Source organism: Phaethon lepturus, unplaced genomic scaffold (genome assembly GCF_000687285.1).
Source record: "Phaethon lepturus isolate BGI_N335 unplaced genomic scaffold, ASM68728v1 scaffold40346, whole genome shotgun sequence".
NCBI lineage: Eukaryota > Metazoa > Chordata > Aves > Phaethontiformes > Phaethontidae > Phaethon > Phaethon lepturus.
In genome coordinates, this window is record NW_010546690.1 from 34,650 (window position 1) to 56,307 (window position 21,658).

The 21,658-nt window shown below is 38.3% G+C and overlaps 1 protein-coding gene across 1 annotated transcript in view; it reads left to right on the forward strand.

Annotated features, from left to right (window-relative positions):
* The window catches only part of RBKS (ribokinase), a gene marked incomplete at its 5' end in the record, with an annotated part of 49,270 nt that overhangs the window by 16,264 nt on the left and 11,348 nt on the right, over window positions 1–21,658 (forward strand). Inside the window, 2 exons of the mRNA XM_010289359.1 lie at window positions 2,597–2,688; window positions 12,435–12,623. Coding sequence (XP_010287661.1) covers window positions 2,597–2,688; window positions 12,435–12,623 — 281 coding nt within the window. The remainder of the gene's footprint in view (window positions 1–2,596; window positions 2,689–12,434; window positions 12,624–21,658) is intronic.

Sequence of the window (21,658 nt, forward strand, 5' to 3'; positions counted from 1 at the left end):
TAAAGATCTTGTAACAATCTTGGGGAGAAGAAGGAAGGAAGGGAAGGAAGGAAAGGAAGGGTGGGAGGGAGGGAGGGAGGGAGGGAGGAGGCATATTGTGAATAATTATCTGAAGTGGGTATCTGACTGGAAAATTCTAGGTTTTTAATGGCCACATGTTGTGAAGCTGCTGCTGCTTCCAAGAGGGAGACCTTAATGGGCAAGATGTTATTGTATATCAAAGTCCGTAAAGCAGTTTTTGGGCTTCTGTAATGACAGATTCTATAAAAGATGTCTAATAATGTCCAGCCTATTAATATTGCAGTGAAGAATGAAAATGTATCATAACCAAGGCTGGAAGCAGCCTCAGTTATCAAGGTTGCATGTCACTTGGAAGTAAAGGGTGCATTTTTCAGGTGTTTCAACTTTGTAATCTTGGGCTCCAGTGTTTCATAACAGCTGTTTGTCTGTGGTTAAATTCTTTGTAAAATTTCTGCCGAAGCATAGTGGCTGCAGAAACCAAGCAACAGAAAAATGCCTCCCACCCTGCCCCATTTTGAAGTATGAATATTAGCTAACTTAAAATTTACTTAGTACTTGATAGCAAGGGAGCTTTCTTTTAAAGATAAGCCACTACAACAGCGTGGAAATCTGCCTGATTTTTACTGTATTATCTGCCTTTGGAAAATAACTACCTTTCACATAGACTTGAGAAATTGCTAGAGCTTCACAGCTAGCTTCCCCTCAGAGTCTGTCCACACAGACAGTTGCCAATTTGGGCAACATGGCTTTCAGTGTAATTCCTGAATCTGCTTTTAGGCAACTTCTTTTAAACTGTTAAAGTATAAAGAATGCCTAAAGAATGGAAACTAAGTGAGGAAAATGGATCTTGGCAAAGAGGGAGAAAGAATTTGGGCAAAAAATAGTTTGGTGTTCCGCAGGGGGACCAAACAAATTGCCCTGTTCACAAGCCATACTCCTCTTCACAGCCTGAAAGAGCTGTGAAGAAGAGCATGGAAACTGTGAAGCTTAGGGTTCTTCTATCTCCTCCCTGCTCAGCAGATACTAAATGTGGGAGCAAACTAATAGTAATGTATTACACCCTGTTCGTGATGGGTCTGTATTACTTAAAACCCAAGTTGGAACACTTCCAGTGCTGCTCCTGACCCATGTATATGTTGGTATGATACCACATGACAGAGTTTGTTTTCCGATATGTGTTGTTTGTTTGTTATACCTAGGAAAGTATACCTTAAAGATTTGTGTTTAAAAAAACTTTATTAGAGTTGCAATTCAGAAAATAGGAAATGCAAGAGTTAAGGTTGCCTGTGAAACCTTAATTTGTCTCCTTTCTGCATATGTATTATGTTGCAGTCTTTAATTATGTGATCACATGCTGTTTTTCAGTGGTATGTGATCATATAATTAAAGAGTTTATTATAATACATACTGTATTGTAATAATATAAGGGAGCCAAATTAAGATTTCATTGGAAATCCTAATCCTGGCATTTTCTGACTTCTGAGTAAATGTCTTTGTCACTTTAATACTCTTTTTCGAGGCAGGTGGAGAGGCATGTACAGTCAAAGGCTAAAACTTTTAGAGTGTTCATCAAAAAGGTCATCTAAACTTCTCAGTACTCAGATTTCAGAAGACTGTGCATCTTTCTCTTTCAGGGCATTAATTGGGATTCAGAAATGTTCAGGCTGTCTGAATATTAGGTCCTATAGCTTAGAGTTTAATACACATTTAGGACTGAAAATCGAGATACCCAAGTCGAAAGATTTGATCACTTACTATAAGGAATATTTCTGAAGTAAGAGAGTGTGCTTTATATAAAAATGATGGCCTTGTGGTTAAGACACAGAAGTATTAATCATAAAATTGGCAAAGTGAGAAACCAAGTCTGCAGACTTCCTGTGTTAGCAGTGAGTAAGTCACTTATACTGTCCTCATGACAAACCTTTTCTGCTGTTACACAGGGCCTTAGGCTACAGTTTAAAGTTAGGTTAACTAACATATTCTACCACGTGTTAAGTTTAGAACTAGGTCTGCCAGATAGCATATTAAAAATATACGGTGCCTTGTCTACACTACAGTTTTATAACGTGGCAGTTTGAACAAGTTAGGTAACACATTCAGAAGCACGTTTAACTCCTTGCCTGGACATGCCCTTCATTACTCCATACCTCTGTTTCTTCATGTACAGAGCACAGATAACAACACTGAAAAAATTCTAGAACTAAGTCAGTTCTTGTAAAACTTACTAAAATCCTGGAAGAAACATCATCAGTTAAACTAATTGCATTACGCTTTGGAGGCTTTTTTTCCCTTTTAAAAAATTTATTTAATAATTTCTTGGTTATTTTTTCTGTTAGTCTTCTGTCATGTTCCCATCATGACAGGTGTCTGCACATGAAATAGAAGGGGACTTCAATATAATAAACCAAACTTTTAGCAGTTGTATAAAATGAGGACACAGAAACTGAGAGCCATTTGTGTGTTAATAATAAACACTGAGGGCTATGAATTAACCCACAATCATGTTCCAGGTGATGGTTTATGAATCTAAAACATTAGAGATTTAGACTTCTTTTTTATTTTTTTTATTTTTCAGTAAAGACTTTATTTAACCCAGCTCCAGCGCTTGCTGACCTAGATCCACAATTTTATACCCATTCTGACATCTTCTGCTGCAATGAAACTGAGGTAATGGTCATATGTCATGTTAAAAAAGGAGTCTTAAGCAGTAAAATTTCAGAGTGATTCTGTTCTCAGAAATGCAGCATAGTGAGCAGGAAAACTGAGGCGTGCTTCTCATATATAGGACTTTCGGAGGTGACAAGTTTGATCCCTGACCTAACAAGCAAAGAGGAGTATTCTAGAATACCTTTAGATTGCACTCAAAAATAAAGTAATTGTTTGCAGTGGGAAATTTGTATCCAGCCTTCCTTACAAGTAGATGAGAAAAATCCATAAAAGGACACTTTTAAAATGTTATCACTGAGTGGTAAATATTAAAATAGATCTTTGTCCTTGTTCTGCGGTCCCTTGATATGATTAGCAGGAATGCGCTCACCATAGTGTTCTGACAGTTTTAAACTCACTTGCCAGGAGGTGATGTACGCATGCTGCGCTTGATGGTAAATAGTAGCTTCATATACCTCTTCCTGTCAGCTCTGTTTTCAGTGAATCTGTTTCTCTGGCCCTTCAGCTGTATGTTCCCCCCCACACTTTTTTCTTTTTTTTTTTTCTTTCCCTCTCTTTTCTAATTCAAGTGTTATTTCTCCCAAAGGAAATTATTTTTATCACAAGAGACAAATTAAGATTGTCTCATAAGGCCTTCATTTAAATTTCCTATTTATTGGCATTATGCATCTGCGTTTCTTCCCCTCACCCTCTATATAAAACAGGAATGTGGGAGAAGCAATGTAGTGGCTAGAAGCTATGCCTTGTTTATAGTTAAAGTTATCTCCAGCAAACGTGATTTCTGCAATGAACATGCTACCTTTGGGTGGAGAGGAAGGGGAAGAGCTAAAAGAAAAGCATGGCCATGCTTAGCTGAAGGATTTTTTGGCTGATGGCAATGTCTGTCAGAGTAAGTTCTTTAAGACTCAATTAGCCTGTTTTGAAATTTCTGTTAAAACCCATCACAAACCATATCAGAAGTTCTCGGTTCACGAGTCTGCTAGCATTTAAGGGCTGGTCTGAGTAGCCCAAATGGACATCTGAATTTCATTCTGGGATGTTTTAGTATGTGTCTGCCAAGCTCAGATACTCTAAGCATTCAGGAATTAGCGAAACAGCAAGGTGGGAGATGCCACAGCTCCTCAGGTCTCTGGAAGGCAAAGTTTCCAGTGTAACTGTCAGTGATATCATTTGTGGCTCAGACACTGTCCAACAGCTATCAGAACTCAATTATATGTGATGAAGAGAATGCTAAGGCGAAGTATTATTCTTGTTCGGGGGACTTGCAGGACACCCATATGGTGTTTTCTTCATGCTTTCAGAAAGCACTTATGCCTGAACTGTGCCCCTGGATTGGATAAACGGTGCAATGGCGCACATTTTGGGCTGAGAACACCGATAGTCTCCCACCAATTTAGTAAATGTCATTTGTTGTTTGCTTTTTTTATAATGTCACTAGTTACTTTTTTTTTCCCTTCCTGCAAAAACTTATCCCCCATATGTTAGAAACAAAACTTTGTTTTTCATTACTTGTCTATTCCTGACTTTTCTGTCGTTGCTCTTTGCAACACACATGTTAAAGTTTTCCCTTTGTTATACTTTATTGCTAGAGGACAGTCTTGAAAGAGACATTCTTTGAGAAGTTTAGCTTGCTGGAACCAGGGTGTATTATTATTACCACCGCATGGAGAAAAGAAAATTACTTCTATTTGGAGAACAAGAAATACAGGTGTATAATTATAATAGATCCCTGCTCACTCATCTACCTTTCCTGCAGTGCTGGGGGTACAGTTTGCATTCTTTTCTGCTATTTTATTTTAAAAAGTAATTATGATTTGAAGATAGCTGGAACCACTGTATGCACAGTCAGGCACAGAACTACACTCTCTACTGTTGGGGAGGCTTATCTCATCTGAATGTATGGAAGTGGTACACCTATGGAAGTTCCTGCCAGCCATATCATGGGAGCACAGATCCAAGTGTGAGACTCCTACAACATATTCTGAGAACAAGAATGGGACATGAATACCTTTGCTTTTAACAATAACCTTTTCATACTTTGCAATGAAATCAATTACATTAGTATGAGTGTAATAATCAATTACGTTCGATTTCGTCCTCACTGTGTCTCTGATTTGTTATTGAATTGATTTTCAGGGATGAAGTAGTGATATTGTTCCTTTCTTTTTGCTGAGAAAAAGGGAAAAATGAAGCATTCGTTTTTCTTATGTCACAAGTTTGAAAGTTGTTTTTTTAGTAATTGTTATATATTCATATGCCATCTGTTTTCTTTCATGACTTTCTTTAGTTTCCAATCCCTGTAATGTATGCATTTGAGAAGTTTGATATAGAGATGAATGTTTACATACCCAAAGAAAGGTTACCAGTCACATCTCTGTATGGCACTTAAAAGCACTAAGTTAATTCTACAAATCTTAAAGATAATTCTAATTTTTTTAAACTTTTTCCATTCAACCAACTACATCTGCATTTTCTTCATCTTCTTAAATCAGGAAGTACCTAAGACTTTGATGATCCAGACTATATACTGGGAAAAGATCTTTTTATACCTTTTTTTAAATTTCGCTCAGGATCTGCTAGCAGTCACAGTCAGGAAAGAGCAATTGGATAAGGTGGACCTTTGCTCTGAGCCATTATGGCCATTCTTATGTTATGGGTGTTTTTTATTATTATTCTCTATGGCCAAATTTATTGAATGTGCTGCTTACAACTCCCTTCCTGAGATGTTCTGTTCCAGCTCCATTGCCCCTCCTACTTGGTATTTCTAAGTCTTAAATAACTTCCTTCTAGACAAAATCCTGCTTATATTCCAGCCTTACCCCTTTTGGGATCTTTTTTTTTTTTTTGGGGGGGGGGTGGGGGGGTGGGTGTGGATTTTTAGGTACTACCTAAATACTGTATTTCTACTTTATCTTTACTAAGTCTTTTAAACAGTTAATAAATCATCTTGGGTTTAAAGATGAATGCTTTAGAGCTATCCAGTTCAACTGCTTCTAAAACATTCTTTTTAACACAGACATGTATCCTAAGACAGGATTAAATTTACACTGATTTTTTTTTTGTTGCTTGGTTTGGATTTCTTACTCATTTAAATTTACTAGTGTTTATCACACAATTTTACCAAAATGTCCTTATCTTTCTTGTTCACCAAGAAATACCTTTAAATGATAAAATCCTGTGGTTTGTGGATATTATGTGAATGATATGTTTGTAACAGAAGATTATGTTAGCTGTAAAACAGAAAGCTAGACATTTAGGTTAAGACACCTCATACACTATGTGGAGGGTTTGTATTGTTAAAGATGAGAACAAGGAGGTAGTCCTTGTGATTAACTGAATTACTACTGAGTCAGAAGTTTCTGTTATTTGCTGCCATGAAGGTCAGCAGTTTTGATCTACGATGCCTTTGTCACAGAAGAATAGTTTAAAAATGTTAGATACAGTTTCAGACAGCCACGGGATGTCGGGTCCCAAACATCTGAGTATCAAACGCAACATCACACTTTATACTCCATCCGTCATTAAATGCTTTAGGATTTAATGAAATCACATGCAGTATCTGGTATAACAGCACAGCTTGTTCTTATGGATTTATGTGCTAGAGAGAAGCAAACAAAATTATACTATCAGTGAATTATCTACCATTAGTTTGTCTAGAAGGCTATTCACAAGCTGTTCTTTTCACTCTTGCTTGTTGCAATAATAATTTTTTTTTATGTCTGACATTACTTTCTTTTTATGTGGTTCATGAACAAAAAAACTCAGAACAAATCTTGCAAGGTTATCAGTTCTTTCTTTGCTTAGCCTGTAGTTCAGTTTTATCTTTTCCCAGAAACATCAAACTTGTTGAGACTAGTTTGTTAATTCCCAGATGTAGCACTGCCTAATCCCTGAGGTTTGTGCAGGAATGTGCTAGTTCTCCATTCCCTTAATTCTTCTAATGAAAAATAAATGTATCCAATGTCATCTTAGTGAAAACCAATGGTTGTTCTTTTCAGTCATCTATAAATGTTGAGAAAGAGACAACCCTATACAAGATGAGCTCTTTGGAATACTTACCATTTTTTTCTCACGTATTTGTGTGATTCCTTGCTGCAGTGTGGCTCTAGGCACAATGTCAATACAGTTCATGTGTTGTTTTTCTTATTTAGTGTGCGCATGCAATTACATAGCCCTGCAGGTTAGGAACCAAAATATATTGCACGTCAGCAATTTTGATTTTGTCATAAACATTTTGAAGAACAGCTGCTTCTCCGTTCAAAGAATACTGAGGAGCCCTTCAGGAGAAGGAAAACTCCTAAATGGTTACAGCAAATTATTTCGTTTTTCAAGCTATTTTGAATGAAAAACTGGGAACTTCTTCCTCCCTAATGTAAAACGGGTATCAGACTTCTGATCTAAATAAGAAAGGCTAGCAAAGATTTAATTAAACGCTAACAGAATACTTTGGGGCTTCAATGGTAGAAAGCAGTACAACTAAATATAAGCTAATTGCTAATTTTGTTAAATAAAGCTGCAAGATGTATAATAATAATACAGAAAAATAGATACTATCCTATTGCTTCCTTTTAAGTGTTATTGTCTATTACTAGAGACTGGATCATTTTTGGAAGAAAAATTAATAATGGAAATTCTTGTTAGTACATCCAAAATCAAGAGACAGTATTGACTTCTACATGATTCAGAGAATATAAATTTTATAACATTATGTCTGGAGTCTTGGATTAGGACATTTAAGATACTGCTTATTAATATAGAGAGATTAACACTAGGGATAGTCTTTCTTAAGAAAGAATAATTAAGATCTCTAGTAGTGAAAACAAAAATAGGTCCTTTAGAATTAAAATGTTTCAGAACTTCTCTTGAATTTGCCTTTTCTGTTTTAAGTAATGGAAAGCTACTATTGCACCATTACATAGAAGCTTCCAGCAGTTCACAGTATATTTTAATTCCAACTTTGTTCTAAACCCCATTTTATCAGTTGCTGGAAACCATGAAACTTCCCATATTTAGTCTAAAATGAAAGATGTTACTTTTGGGAGGGGAGGGAATAGCTTCAAGCCAATTCATTTCAATCAGTTTTTAATTATTCTAGCACGATAAGTATTTCTGCCTGCCTGTATGTAAAAATTTTATAATTTGAAACAACTGGAACTAGCTTGGCTTGTGGCCTGATCTTGCAATTGCTTATACATGAAATCTGTCTCACTACTTTGGGACTGTTCACATGTGTTAGAATTAATGAGATTGAGTTCTTGTTCTGTCATTCTCAAAGAGATCTCCTGAAGTATAAGCCAAGTTTGTAGCCAACTGGCTTACTGTGTTTAAATATTTAAAATTAAAAATATTTTAAATTATCCTATGTCATTTTAGATGGGTTAGTCTTAAAACTGGCACAGTTTCCCTATTATTATTTACTTCTGTTCCAGCAGTACCTGGCAACATTTGCAAAGTTGTTATTGTGCTAGGTGCACAAAAAGCAGTCCAAATGATGGACTGCTCCCCAAAGAATTAACACTTCTTGTTATTTCACCGGTTTATATTTGTTGAGGATCATAGATCATACAAGTTGGGAACAGACCTCTGGAGGTCTCTAGTCCAACACCTGGTGAAGCATGGCCAGCTTAGGTCAGATTGCTCAGGGCTTGGTCCAGTCAAGTTTTGAATCTGTGAGGATGGAGATTACATGACCTCTGGGCACCTGTTCCACTGCTTCATCACCCTCATGGTGAAAATGCTAGTCCTAATACTGGAATTGCCCGTGTTCCAGCTTGTGCCTGTTGTGTCTAGCCCTATCCCTGGGCACCTCCAAGAAGAGTCTGGCTCCATCTTCTCTATACCCCTCCATTAAATTGCTGTAGACAGCAACTAGATCTGCTCTTAGCCTTGTGTTCTTAAGCCTGAACAAACCCGCTTTTCCCAGCCTCTTCTTATATGCCCTAGTCTCTGACCCCGTGACTGTCTTGATGACCTTCCATTGTAGCATGCTGTAGTATGTCAGCATCTTACTTGTGCCAGAGATCTTAAAACTAGATACTGTGCTGCAGATTTGGTCTCACAAATGCCAAGCAGAGGATCCAGAACATCTCCATGAAAGTGGGCTTTGTAAGCCATAGGCTGCCCCAAATGCATCACAGCTAGGAACACTTGGCAAAGGTTCATATCATAGTTTCATTCGCATTTTTAGCCAGCATAAACTAGTACTGCTGTTGAAAGAAGTTAATTGTTTTGGGTTGGCTTTTAGGGGTGGTGTGGGATCGGGGGTGGTGTTAATTTTAACACAGATCTGCCTTGCAATCCAACTTGTTTCCTGGCCACACAAATGGCTGTGCTGGCACAGGAGAATGGGCCATGTGGACAGGAGTGGAAGGAGTAGTGCTGGTTTGTGTCAACCCAGTGTGACTAGGCTAAAGAGTCTAAAGAGACATGAAGAGTTAACTAAGATTAGTGAGGATTATGGCCAAGAACCTTCATATCAGTTAAAGTAAAAGCTTCAGTTAAATTTCTCTTCCACTTTTGTAAACAAAATTAAGAAAATTCTGTGTAGATTAGTTATATAGTATCTGTCATAGGTTTATTCTGACGGCAGTTTTGTGGAATGTCCTCTTGCTTTAATAGGCCCATTTAACTGAGGAGTTTTATGAGACTAGCTACAGAAAAATAAAATTCTTAATTTGCTACTCTGTTGTACAGTACTATGGCAAATGTCCACATTGGGCTTTTAGTATTGTTATTTAATTTTTTCTTTACATAACCATTAGTTATTTCCTTCAATTGTACCACAGTTTGTTTTTTAAATAAGATTCTACTGAAGGGAGGAACTTAAAAACTCACCACAGTATTTAACATCAGTTGACATTTACCGCAATCTCTAATTATTGGCACAGAATCTGTCTGGCTTCTGCTGCTTTTATGGTTCTTCCAGCTTGTTCTAGTGCTTTTTTAGTTTTACCATCCTGCTGTAGATGAGTTAGATGATAGTGGTTTCAAGCAGTTGAAGTTCTACTTTTATACAGACTCTGTCTGTTCAAAATAATTTTGTTTATTGGTATAAGCAGTGTAAAGATGAAAAGAAAGATTTCTGCAAAACCTTTCCCATATCAGTCCCAGAACAATTCTTCCACTACCCAAGCAAAAATCTTGTTGACTCGGGACACAGCAAGCACAAACAGGGGTAGAACGCTAATGCTAAGCATATAGCATGTGCATTTCTTTAGGAAGAGTGTTATATTTAAAGACTTCATTTACCTTGCACATGAGCTTACGGAAGTGTAAATACCAGGTATATAAACCCAGATCAGATTTACTGTTTCTCTACCAAAACCAAATCCACTTTCATCCTGGAGACTTAGTAACACTGGTAGAACGTTTGGAATCATTGCCCCTCATAATGTACATTGGAAATTCAGTTAGCTGGTTTCATTCAAGGATTTGTGTTAATCCATTTTTATTCTTGTAACATGATGTGCTAGGTGCTGTGAATACAGGAATGCATCGTTCCTGCTCCAGAGATCTTAAAATTCATGAAGAGACACAGACTCTTTAGACTTTTGAATATTAGACTAAAGTATATATATATTTTAACACTATTTATTATCTATCCTTAGTTACTCCAAAGCCATTATTGGTGTATTGACTCCTTGCAAACCTTGCAAGTAGATACATTCAAAAGGTTTTGTGTGATACTTTTTGAAAAAAATTTTCTTATTTGAAAATACTTCTATAATCTTTTAAAAACTGAAATAGGTTTAATTTGCTTAAATAGTTTGTACTGAAATAGAAGTTTGAGCAGCATGCTGACATGCCTAAGAGAAAATTGGATAGGTTTAGTTGCCTTCTTATAATTTAAAGCTTACTATATTGTTGTCTGGGATCAGTGTGGTTAAAAAAAGTACTTTTAAATTGCGTGTACATGTTAACCACACCTTGCCCCTGCAGTGCGCAAGTTTCCTCACCAAGGCCTGCCACACCAGGCAGTAGTGATCAGATAACAACGCCTGAAATCATCTGTGCATTTGTCTTAAGTAGGGACTGCAGAACTCGGTCCTGTAAGTTTGAAAATGAAAACCAGTAAGTATTCTGCTGATGATACTGTAAGTTCTAGCGAGTGCCTTGGCATAATCTGGCCCTTCAGAGCCTAAGGGTGGCTTCTCTCTCCTGGGTCAGGCTGAAACGCAGGAAATGGCAGTGGCGAGCAGCGGGCGCTGACTCACAGCTGGGGGCGGTTTACTTTGGGATGGCTGTAGTAGTTCCTGTCCCGAGCTGGCTGCTCTCCCTCTCTTTACTACAGGCATGGCCTGTGCTTCATGGAGCAGTTGTTTAATCACCATAGTTTACAGTCTGTTGATATCAAGAAATATGTGCACTGAATTCAAGTTTCAGTAACGCAGAGGAAGGCTGTTTGAAATATTTCGGCAGCTGTTTCCGAGGAAGCCGAGCTGCCCGTGCAGCAGAGGTCAGGAAGTGTAGCTGGTGAATAGGTTCCAAAGTAAGTTTTCCACTGAAAGTAAGCCCTAAGAGTGAAGAAGATATGCCCAGTTACTAGGTGGTTATCTGAAAATACTTCAGACTGCATTTTTCAGGATCCCGCAGCAACCTTGTAGTGCAAGATAAAGTAGGACCTTCCTCTTCTCAAGCAAGCAGGACAAGATTTAGTAAAGACAGCAAAATGTAGTATGTCTGTTTACTTACAATTGAAAACATACTGTATTATGCAGGAGTACTGCCTGCTAGACTGTTTCAGATAAAATGCACTGTATTTTCTCTTCCCTTTCATCATGTTTCATTCTTGCTCTCTTCCCTGCCAAAAGAAAAAGAAAAAGTGCATGACATTTGACAATGCTATGCCATCAGGTAAATGTATGAAGTGGCAAAAAGGATGCTTGATTCTGGAGTCTTCATTGCAGGTTTTTGGGAAATTTTGCTTTTAGTTGGGTGGAACTAGAAGAGATTAATTTTAAGAGCCAACTGGGAGAAGTTGACTTAAGGTCACCATCTGTTAGAAGAAGAGTTTATCTGTGCTTGTATAGAGCCAACACAGAAGAGTCTCATTCTTGACAGAGGCCTATGGACATTGCTGTAACACAGATACATAATAGTCTTGTAATGGGCCTTTGCGCAAAGAGGGCTTCGGATAAAAATGTTCGGATTAAAAAAAAAGCTTCGGATAAAAAAAGGTGTTCTTTTCTAAATATATATTGAAGTAAACAGAGTAGTCAAAGTTGAGCAAATATTTTTTTTTTTTCCTTGGAGAGATTTTCCTTTGTGATTTCACTCTAGCTGAACACAGAGAATTTAAAAAAGAAATTTAAAATTTTCTCACTTAGTGATAAATATCCCCAACAATAGCAACCAAGTTGCCATGTAGCATTTTTCACATCAGACCACAAAATGCTTTGCCAAGGCTGTGTCATTCTGTCCATTTCACAGATGAAGAAACTGAGGCATATGAGACAAATGTGATTTTTCTAAGGGTTGCATGCCAGGCAAGTTGTAGAAGCTGGAACAGAACCCATGTCTCCTGCGTCTCTGCCTAGGCTGCTCTGCATTAGTCTTGTGTGCCTGAAGTGCACGCTGGTTTCGAACAAGGAGCAAGACATAGCTGAGTATCAGCGTAGGAAGTGGTTTCATGATCATCCTATAATACACATTTTTAAAAGATATTAAATGCTGTTTTCAAATGCAACTAATGTCCAAAAATGAATGCTGTCAGATTATGATTTTCATTTGCATGGGTTATTTTCCAGGCAGAAATTTTAACGGGCATCCCAGTTGGCAACCTTGAAGATGCTGAAAAGGTGGGACACATGCTGTTAGAAAGAGGGTGTAAGCTCGTAATTGTCACTCTTGGAGCAGAAGGCTGCATGATGATATCAGTAGAAGAACCCATTCCAAAGCACGTTCCTGCTGGGAAGGTCAGGGCTGTGGACACTACGGTACGTTTTTGTGGTTTAACTGTCTTGCTTTGGAAAAGACTGCTTAAGCACTAAGGGAAGGCAATGAGTAATCAGGCAAATCTTTGGGCACTAGCACAAAGGCTAATTTATGATGTGAAATTGATATCTTGCTTGCAGGCTCTCATTATTAAATGTCAGTTCACTTGAGTTTTATAGTCTGTATTGTAGATATGCTAGAATTACTATACATAATGATAGTATGTTTATGTTCCTCCTTTACTGAAGCCAGTACCTGTCTCTGACTGTAATGTGTGATGCCAGTGGCTTGAGCTGCAGTCCTATTTTCTCACCTTTGCCCAGTCATATAATTCATCTTGTCCAGAGCTCAAATGCTGTGGGAGAAAGGAGACACTACTGCCCTCACAGTCTGAAACTGGATGTTTGGCTCTTCTGACACAAGCATGAATGGCTTACCAAGTCTAGCATAAGGTGCATCAATAACATTATTTTTACAGAATATAGTGGAAAAAACCCAAAAAGTTCTTGCTGCTTCATGATGACTATTTTATGATGACAGGTAAGGGATGCTTGGTCAGAAGCATTTTAGTCTTTGACATGAGTGTATTTCTTTTACTTCCTGCTCTGAACTAAATGCAGAAAGCATACTCTTAACAGACAACTAAATACAATACCCCCGGCAAAAAATAAAAACAGGACAGGCAATAGTTAAGACAGCATTGCTATGAAAACTTTACCACATTGCACATATGGGGCTATTTTGTGTTCCTAGTATTATCTGACATAAATCCAAAATAATTCCAGTGGAGTTACTGAGAGCAGAGCAGGTCACGTTGTATGTACTAACTATACATTTAAATGCCTGTTATAATAACGTCATATTACATATGTTCTGTTACAATAGTTCATTAAAATCCTGGAGATTTTGCCATCTGGTGCATTCCATATCTGAATTGCATTAATAATAACTAGTTCTTGTAGCATGTTTTTTTTCCACGGACCTCATATGGCTTCACAAAGAAGGAAGGCAACTGCTTAAAAGATGAGGAAACAGAGGCATAGGGGACTGAAATTACCTAGCATGCAGTGGCAGAGCTAGGAGTAAAGTCACTTCTAAGGCAGAAAATCACTCACAGATTTGGACTGTGATGTGCTGATACTGTGGAAGGCTTTGTTTCACTGTTAAATTTAACCCTTTTCAATTTAACTCTGAAACAGAGATTCTTGGGGCTTTGTTTTCCTCTTTTACCCCTTGTCATTTAGAAGTTTGAGTTAGTGCTGATTTTGGAATGTCCTAAAGCTCTGGTTAAGGGAGGCACCACTGTACTGTAATAAGGTACTTGGTAGGGGACTGCTGACACCTAACTGCCTCTGCCTGCTTTTAGCCCAGAATTAGAAGTGCCGAGGGAGTGGAAGGCAGAGCTCCCAAAGCTGCCCAGAAGCAGGATTTATTAGCTTGGAAGCAATACCTTGTGAACCTGGTGGTACAGCTTCTTGCTCTGAGTTGGTAAATCCATTATTGCTACCAAAGCTTTTTGTTAGAGATTTTCTCTGTATTACGTAGAAGTGATGAAGAAGAAACGTGTGATGTGCTTCTTCAAAAGAAGCAGAAAATTGCTGCCAGATCAGCTATTGTTTGATATCTTAAGATATCTTGGAAAAAAACAGCAATACTGAAAACACACAGTGTGGCCGAAAAGTGCTTTTTATCTTGCCTAGCAGTTCAGAGTTTCATGACTGAACTAATTTAATGCTCCTCTTTTTTTTTTTTTTTTTTTTTAATAAAAGCAATTTCTTTGAGTTTACTGAATCCTTGCCCTGCCTCCTTGTGGCCAACAGGTTATTGGTTTTCACATAGCAGAGGATTTTCACAGTTAATTTTGTTAATCTACTTAAATACCAGTGGGTTGTTTTCAGTAAAACAGCTGTGCTTAGTTTACTCTTGCAGACTGAATGAAAAAAGATGTGTTGGCCTTCCATTATAAAAGTCTTACAGTGCTTAGACTGATTATCACTTTGCCTGAAAGCAAGTGGTTTTAAAGCAACCCTTCCAAACACTTAGCAAAATAATGTCGTCCTCAACTAACCTGGATAGCTCTATTACTGAAATAAATACTAAATGTTCTAGTAGGGCATGTTATTCTCTTCAGATGCATGTCTGCAGTGGATCCTTCCCCAGTGGAATAAGCTCAAGCTGTAAGGTGGCTTAGCAGGTAGCCACCTATCCACAGAGTATTCAGAGCTGTTCATGTGCATGCTCTTAGCATGCCATTTAATACTAAACAAAAGTTTCTACCTTGAACTGCCCTGACTTCAGCATCTTGAGGGACCAGGCAGTAATTTTTTAAGCAGCCGTAATCCAGTCACATCTGGTTATGTGCCTGTATCCATATTAAGAGTGTTTGGATCTGCAGAGGGTAAAGTTACTGGCAGACAAAGAGTTAAATGGTGTGTATAATCCATCACAGGATTTGCAAAGGGTTACAGAGCCCTTATGAAAGCAGTCTGTATTAAAACAGAGTTTGCCACTTAGAAGATAGAAGATACACAAGAAGATACACTTAGGAGAAAAAGATACAAAATGAGTTTCAAAGGCCTCTCATTGTAGAAATTTTCCCATAGGTGCTACCACTGCCCAGAGTCCTCTCTGCAGCAGTGCAGCTTCAGTACTGTCTCCTGGTCATTTCTGTTGTCCACAGCAATTTTGAAAATTTTTGACAAGAAAATACTTGGGTAGATACATCCACAAAGATTAAGAATTTGAGCTCCTTGTCCCAGGTAGTATGGTCCCCATTCTCCATGTTCATAGGTTCATCAGAGAGACAAAGGGTTGGTAGACTATAGAGCGTGGCTGTTCCTCCTAGCCCTTGAGATGATTAATCTAAGTATTTATTGCCAGAACACTGGGAAAAGCTGGCTCCATCTCCCGCTCTGTGGTGGAACATGAATCTTCAAGATTGAAAATCTGGCATTTTTCACCCACACTAAATCAATACTATAAAGGGAAGAAAAACGGCTTGTTGATTTTTTTTTTAAGCGCTAATTATCTTAATGTGGGCTTTGCTAATGTATGCAATGCTTCCCATGACTGTTAGCAGAGCCCTCCATACACAGTCCAAAACATGTAGAGCACGAATAGTCGTTTAGAAGGAAGTTTTGCAAGACATGGTATTGTAAAGCTGAAACATCTGTTTCTCCTGTTATAGCTAAATAGTGCAACAAGCTTTTGTTAAGAAAATAAACTTTCCCTTCGTTGTACTAGTTTCTGCTAGGTATTTTCTATATGCAAATCAAAATAAGTGAATTTTTGAAAAATCATCCTCAAGTTTTCTGTATGAAAGAAAGAAATATCTCATTAAGCCCACTAGCCATATCAATTTGTATTTGAAGCAGATGATGTACGTAAGAGACATTTGACACATAAAACCCTACAAATATGTGGATAATATAAGAAAAGTGTACATTATAGTCTAGTTTCATTACTTTGAATAGTTGCTTTTAAATCTACTTGTCTACATGAAGTTAAATATATGCATTTACTTTATTTTTGGAAGAAGCTATTTCTGCTTTAGGTGGAACTAGTACATGAAGCTGCATTAAAATAGCTGTGAAGGATAATTATATAATTCCATTTATATGACACTTCTTCAACTGATAGCAGAAGATTTCACAAACCATTCACAAATTTGATAAGCATTTCATAGAAAACAAAAATATCATATACACACATTTTGCAGTTGCGTGTGTGTGTGTGCGAAGCAGTTTGCCTGCTGCTGAAGCAGAAGCACAGCTGAGGTGGAACACAGCAGCTGCTTGTGAGCACAGCTGTGGGACATGACTGAATACCGTCAGGTCAAAATTGTACTTGAGGTGAAGCGGATGATCTGTGTGATGAACCGCACAATAATCCTGGATCCTGGCATCTGCTGCTGCAGTAGCCCTGAACATGCTGTCCTGGCAGAGACATGCGCAGTCTGAATCACAGAATCACAGAATCATTAAGATTGGAAAACACCTTTGAATAGTTTCAAAGAGAAAGAAGACCAACCATCAACCCAACACCACCATGCCCACTAAACCATGTCCTGAAGCACCACATCCACACGTTTTTTGAATACCTCCAGTGATGGTGACTCTACCACCTCCCTGGGCAACCTGTTCCAATGTTTGACCACTCTCTCAGTAAAGAAATTTTTCCTAATATCTAAAGTCTAAACCTCCCCTGGTACAACTTGAGGCCATTTCCTCTCGTCCTATCACTTGTTACTTGAGAGAAGAGACCAACACCCACCTCACCACAACCCCTTTCAGGTAGTTGTAGAGCGATAAGGTCTCCCCTCAGCCTCCTCTTCTCCAGACTAAAAAAACCTCCGTTCCCTCAGCCGCTCCTCATAAGACTTGTGCTCTAGACCCTGATGACAGATGTGCTTTAGACCTTGATGACTCTGATGACAGAGAAGGCCACACCATCATCCATATTGGAGAACAAAGCTCTGCTCTTTTTGCCCCTTCACCCTTACTCGCCCCCTCTGCCTCTGACGATCACGCAAAGTGTAATTTACAGCACTATTTACATCTATTTACATTTACTAATTATATTCCATTGAAACTGCCAAGGAAAATTTGTCAGAAGAATGTAATTACTCAAAGCTGGAATTTGGCCAGCAGTGAGATTAGTTCCCTTCCATTTTGCAAAAAAGCACTATGGGATCACAGAGCTGAGCACTTCAAGTGACAGCTTGGGGACCAAGGCGAGCCCCTGAGGTACTGCCAAGGGCTTGGTACATGCAGGTGGGCTTTGCGGAGGTAGTCAGGCTGTCTGGAGCTCCAGGCTACTTGGGCTCTGGGCTTTAGTGGGTCGTCCATGACAGGCCTCCTCTGGAAGTGGGCAGTCTGGTGGCCGGTCGCTATGGCAGGCTGGAACGTGTCTGCTGGCTCTGGGGCTTTGTCTTTTATTGTGGTTGCTCCTTGCAGTTGAAGGTGGGGTGTCATGTCTAAGATCCATGCTTCGAATCAGAGGGTTGGCACAGGCAGAATCTCTCCTGTGTGGGGGCATTAGTGGAAAATACGGTGCGCTCTGACCAAGCAAGCCAGAGCTTCCTCGCTGCCACCCCCCCCATTTCCAGGCTGCAGCCTGGAGGTCTCTCTGGGGAGGGAAGTACTTTAGGGTTAGTTTTTGTAACCTCTGGTTTGCTCCAGACCCCAGTTTGGATGAAGATGCTGAATACCCACACATGCTTGCATCAGATAGGGTGAATTTCTATTTTCCATCCCATCTGGTCTTTTAAATACATAGTACAGTTGCTCTTCTTAAGATCTCTTTATCAACTTCTACTTGACTTCTAGGTTTACACATGCCAATGTTGTGTGCACAAAAGTCCTGTGTTAGCACGCTCACAACCAGATCAGGCATCTGCATATCTGGCTTAGGCATGGATATATTCTTTGTAAAGGCAAGCGGAGACACTTGGACACACAGATGAAAATTTGGAATCGCTTTTCACAGTGGTGCCCCTAGTAATCACAGCAAGTCCATGGTCTCCCTTTTAAATCTCATGGAGAAACCAGAATGCTTAATTTCACAGTATTTCTAAGCACAACCATTAAATTTCCCATATAGTTTCTTACATTAGCAGCATTTTCCCTGTCTGGCTGTGCTTTTTGGATACAGAGCGTGTACAACCTGATGGAGGAAGCTAAGGAGATCAGAGGTTGAGGTGCCATGCTTATAAACAGGAAACTCTTTTATGAGACATGATAAAATTCAAAATTTAATCTACTCAGTTATGCCTGAAATTTGACGCGAGTGTATGATCTATTCTATATAGTCCTCTGTACAGCATTCTCAGATGACATACTGTTTTGTCAGAATCATAAGTGTTACGTTATTTTTTCATGTCAGTTCTGCAAAATGAAGGCTCATTGCTACAATATGAATTTGTCATCAGATGTTTTATGTTCAAATCATATTAAGTTTCTCTCTGATTTCTTATTACGATATATTAGATCTGGCTCCTTTACTGTGGGAGAGAATTAAAAAGGTTGTCTTAAGCAGTGGAGTGCTCACTGAGCAGCTTTGTATTGAACTCTGAAGATGTTACACAATCTTTATTTTAATAAAGCCTCATATAAGTGTATGGCTGTATAATTTTAGATATGTCACAGTATTCAGGCCCATGCAGTAATTGTGGTCTAAAGAAGGCAGTGTGGTTTAGCAATTTGAACAAAGGACTGAGTAAGAGTTCCAAGGCTCTGCAAAAGACTTGCTGTAAATCCTTGGGAGAGTTACTTGTCTTCTTTGTGTCCCAATTTATCTATCCATAAATTGGAGCTGCTATTAATGTATTGCGTATAAACCATGGGAAGTCTGTTAGAGATCAGAACAGAACCTGGGAGGCCTTTTTCCCAGGCTTGTCATATAACCTCAGGCCAGTTGTGCTTCTTTGGGGGCTTTGCAAACTCATTGAAGTAGTTCTGCTTGAAGTTGAGATGTCTTGTCTGTAAAAATATGGTTTACACTAAAATTCTCTGACTTAGCTGTATCTTCTGGTTTGGAGGAAGCCTGAGACAGAGGAGTGAAGTGGACACTGAAATAAAGCCTTAGAATATAAATAAATCCAAAACAGTCCTCCTAATAACAGCAATTCTTTGTCTCCTGACTTTGTGGCCTAACGTCTGAGGCTCAAGGGGATATAAATACAACACTCTGTGCAATGACTAATTACTCAAAATTCTGTGCATCAGCAGAAGTGGGACTTGTGGTTGACTCTAATATTATCAAATGCCTTTGCTATTTAATAATGTTGTAGCCGTACATTATTTAGCATGCCGTTTGCACAAAGAACAGTGATTTTATTTCAGCTATCTCTCAACAAAGTAAAAATGCAGCTGGTAGTAAATGAAGCATTTGGCAGACAATGTGTCTGATGTACAGTTCTCTAACTTGCTAAGAAGAGAAAAATGTTGTTGAGTGTTTAACCTTTTCCTACCCAAGGATGTAGCAAGAATGAGTAAAGTGACCACAAAGGACAAGGTCCTCCTTCTTTTTCTTTTTCTTTTTCTTTTTCTTTTTCTTTTTCTTTTTCTTTTTCTTTTTCTTTTTCTTTTTCTTTTTCTTTTTCTTTTTCTTTTTCTTTTTCTTTTTCTTTTTCTTTTTCTTTTTCTTTTTCTTTTTCTTTTTCTTTTTCTTTTTCTTTTTCTTTTTCTTTTTCTTTTTCTTTTTCTTTTTCTTTTTCTTTTTCTTTTTCTTTTTCTTTTTCTTTTTCTTTTTCTTTTTCTTTTTCTTTTTCTTTTTCTTTTTCTTTTTCTTTTTCTTTTTCTTTTTCTTTTTCTTTTTCTTTTTCTTTTTCTTTTTCTTTTTCTTTTTCTTTTTCTTTTTCTTTTTCTTTTTCTTTTTCTTTTTCTTTTTCTTTTTCTTTTTCTTCTTCTTTTTCTTCTTCTTCTTTTTCTTTTTCTTCTTCTTTTTCTTCTTCTTCTTCTTCTTCTTCTTCTTCTTCTTCTTTTTCTTCTTCTTCTTCTTCTTCTTCTTCTTCTTTTTCTTCTTTTTCTTCTTCTTTTTCTCTCATCTCCCCTTTCTTTTTCAACAAAAGGGAAAAAGTTACTATCAGGCAAACAGCTTATCTATCAGTGGAGTTTATTCACACACCAACACAGGGTAATTATGCCCAGAGCTCCCATTAACATGCTGCAAACCGACAGCATAATAGCTTCCTTTCTTTAACATGCAACCAAAATAGGTTAATAAATAAGTTTAGTTCCAGTCATAGCCCACTTTCTGACTTAGCCTTCTGCATTCCCTCTTTTACAAATATGGAATCCATTGAATTTTGGAACAGAAAAACCATGAGGAATAAGTTAATCTGCCAGACACTCCAATCCGCAATCTGCACTGTAAATCTATTTAAAGCTACATCTCTATTATGTTCTGAAGTTCATCTGAACTGTGAAAGGGCACATGACTGAAATCACTGCATTTGAGTTGACTCACAGTTAAGTGTAGATGGGAATTGCTTGGCTCATCACAAGTCTCTGCTTCTGATTTCAGGCCTTCTAAAGACGCTTCAGTGTTTGAAGGCTTGGTCAGTGGCCTAAGGGTGTACAGGTATCCAGTGACAGAGGAACTGCAAGAGTTGCATCCCTCTGCATTGGCAGTCAACTGAGAAAAGATGGAGCAAACTGGATGTGCCCTTTTCCCTTTGAGAGCAGAAAGCCATATTATCCCCATTTTACAGATAGGAACAATGGAACCAAAGTGTTAGTGATCAGGTGCTCTGAAGCACCAGCTAAAAATGTCCTGCTCCAAGTTACACAGGGAGTTGGGGTGATGTAGCCAAAAATGAAGCACAGGCGTATATTGTCCCATGCTACTCTCTTAACTTCTAGACAACATCGTTGTGGAAGGAGACACTGTTTATCTGCCTAGTAACTGTCTATTTTAATCTGTAAGAACAAACAATGTAAACAAAGTGAGCAAACAGAAGCAGGCTTGTACAGAACAATTTGCAGCCTTGTTTTCCAGTGGAAGATTCCACAGACCACCCAGGCTTTGCTCTAGTCTTTTTCTCAACCACGGAGCATCTAATTAAATCCCTCTCCATTCCTGACTCTAAGTGGAAGACAGCCTACAGTCCTGTGCAATTTCTTTCCAGATGGAAATGCATAATTTAACAGAGATACAGCTGACAGGGAGAAGTGGGCCCAAAGCAGTATTAGCATTTGCCACAAATTGCATTAAATTACAAGGGGGTACTTAATGAAGATGTAGAATAAAAAGAAGATTAAAACCAATATTTAGTTTTCTAAAGCCCTTCTAAGACTGCAGAGTGCCAGGCAACAAAAACCTCATGGTAAAACTGAATTTCTGTCTCAGTTACTTTAGTGATACCAAGAATTGTTCGGTTTTGCTACACACCATCAGTTTCAGGTCATGACATTTTGTCCCATTGCATCCTGCAGCTTTGTTCCATATACATGTATACACATACATAAAGTTGCTAAGCACCTGACATTGCTTATTACTTCTGTACTCACAACACGAAGCAAAGTACTAGTCTTAC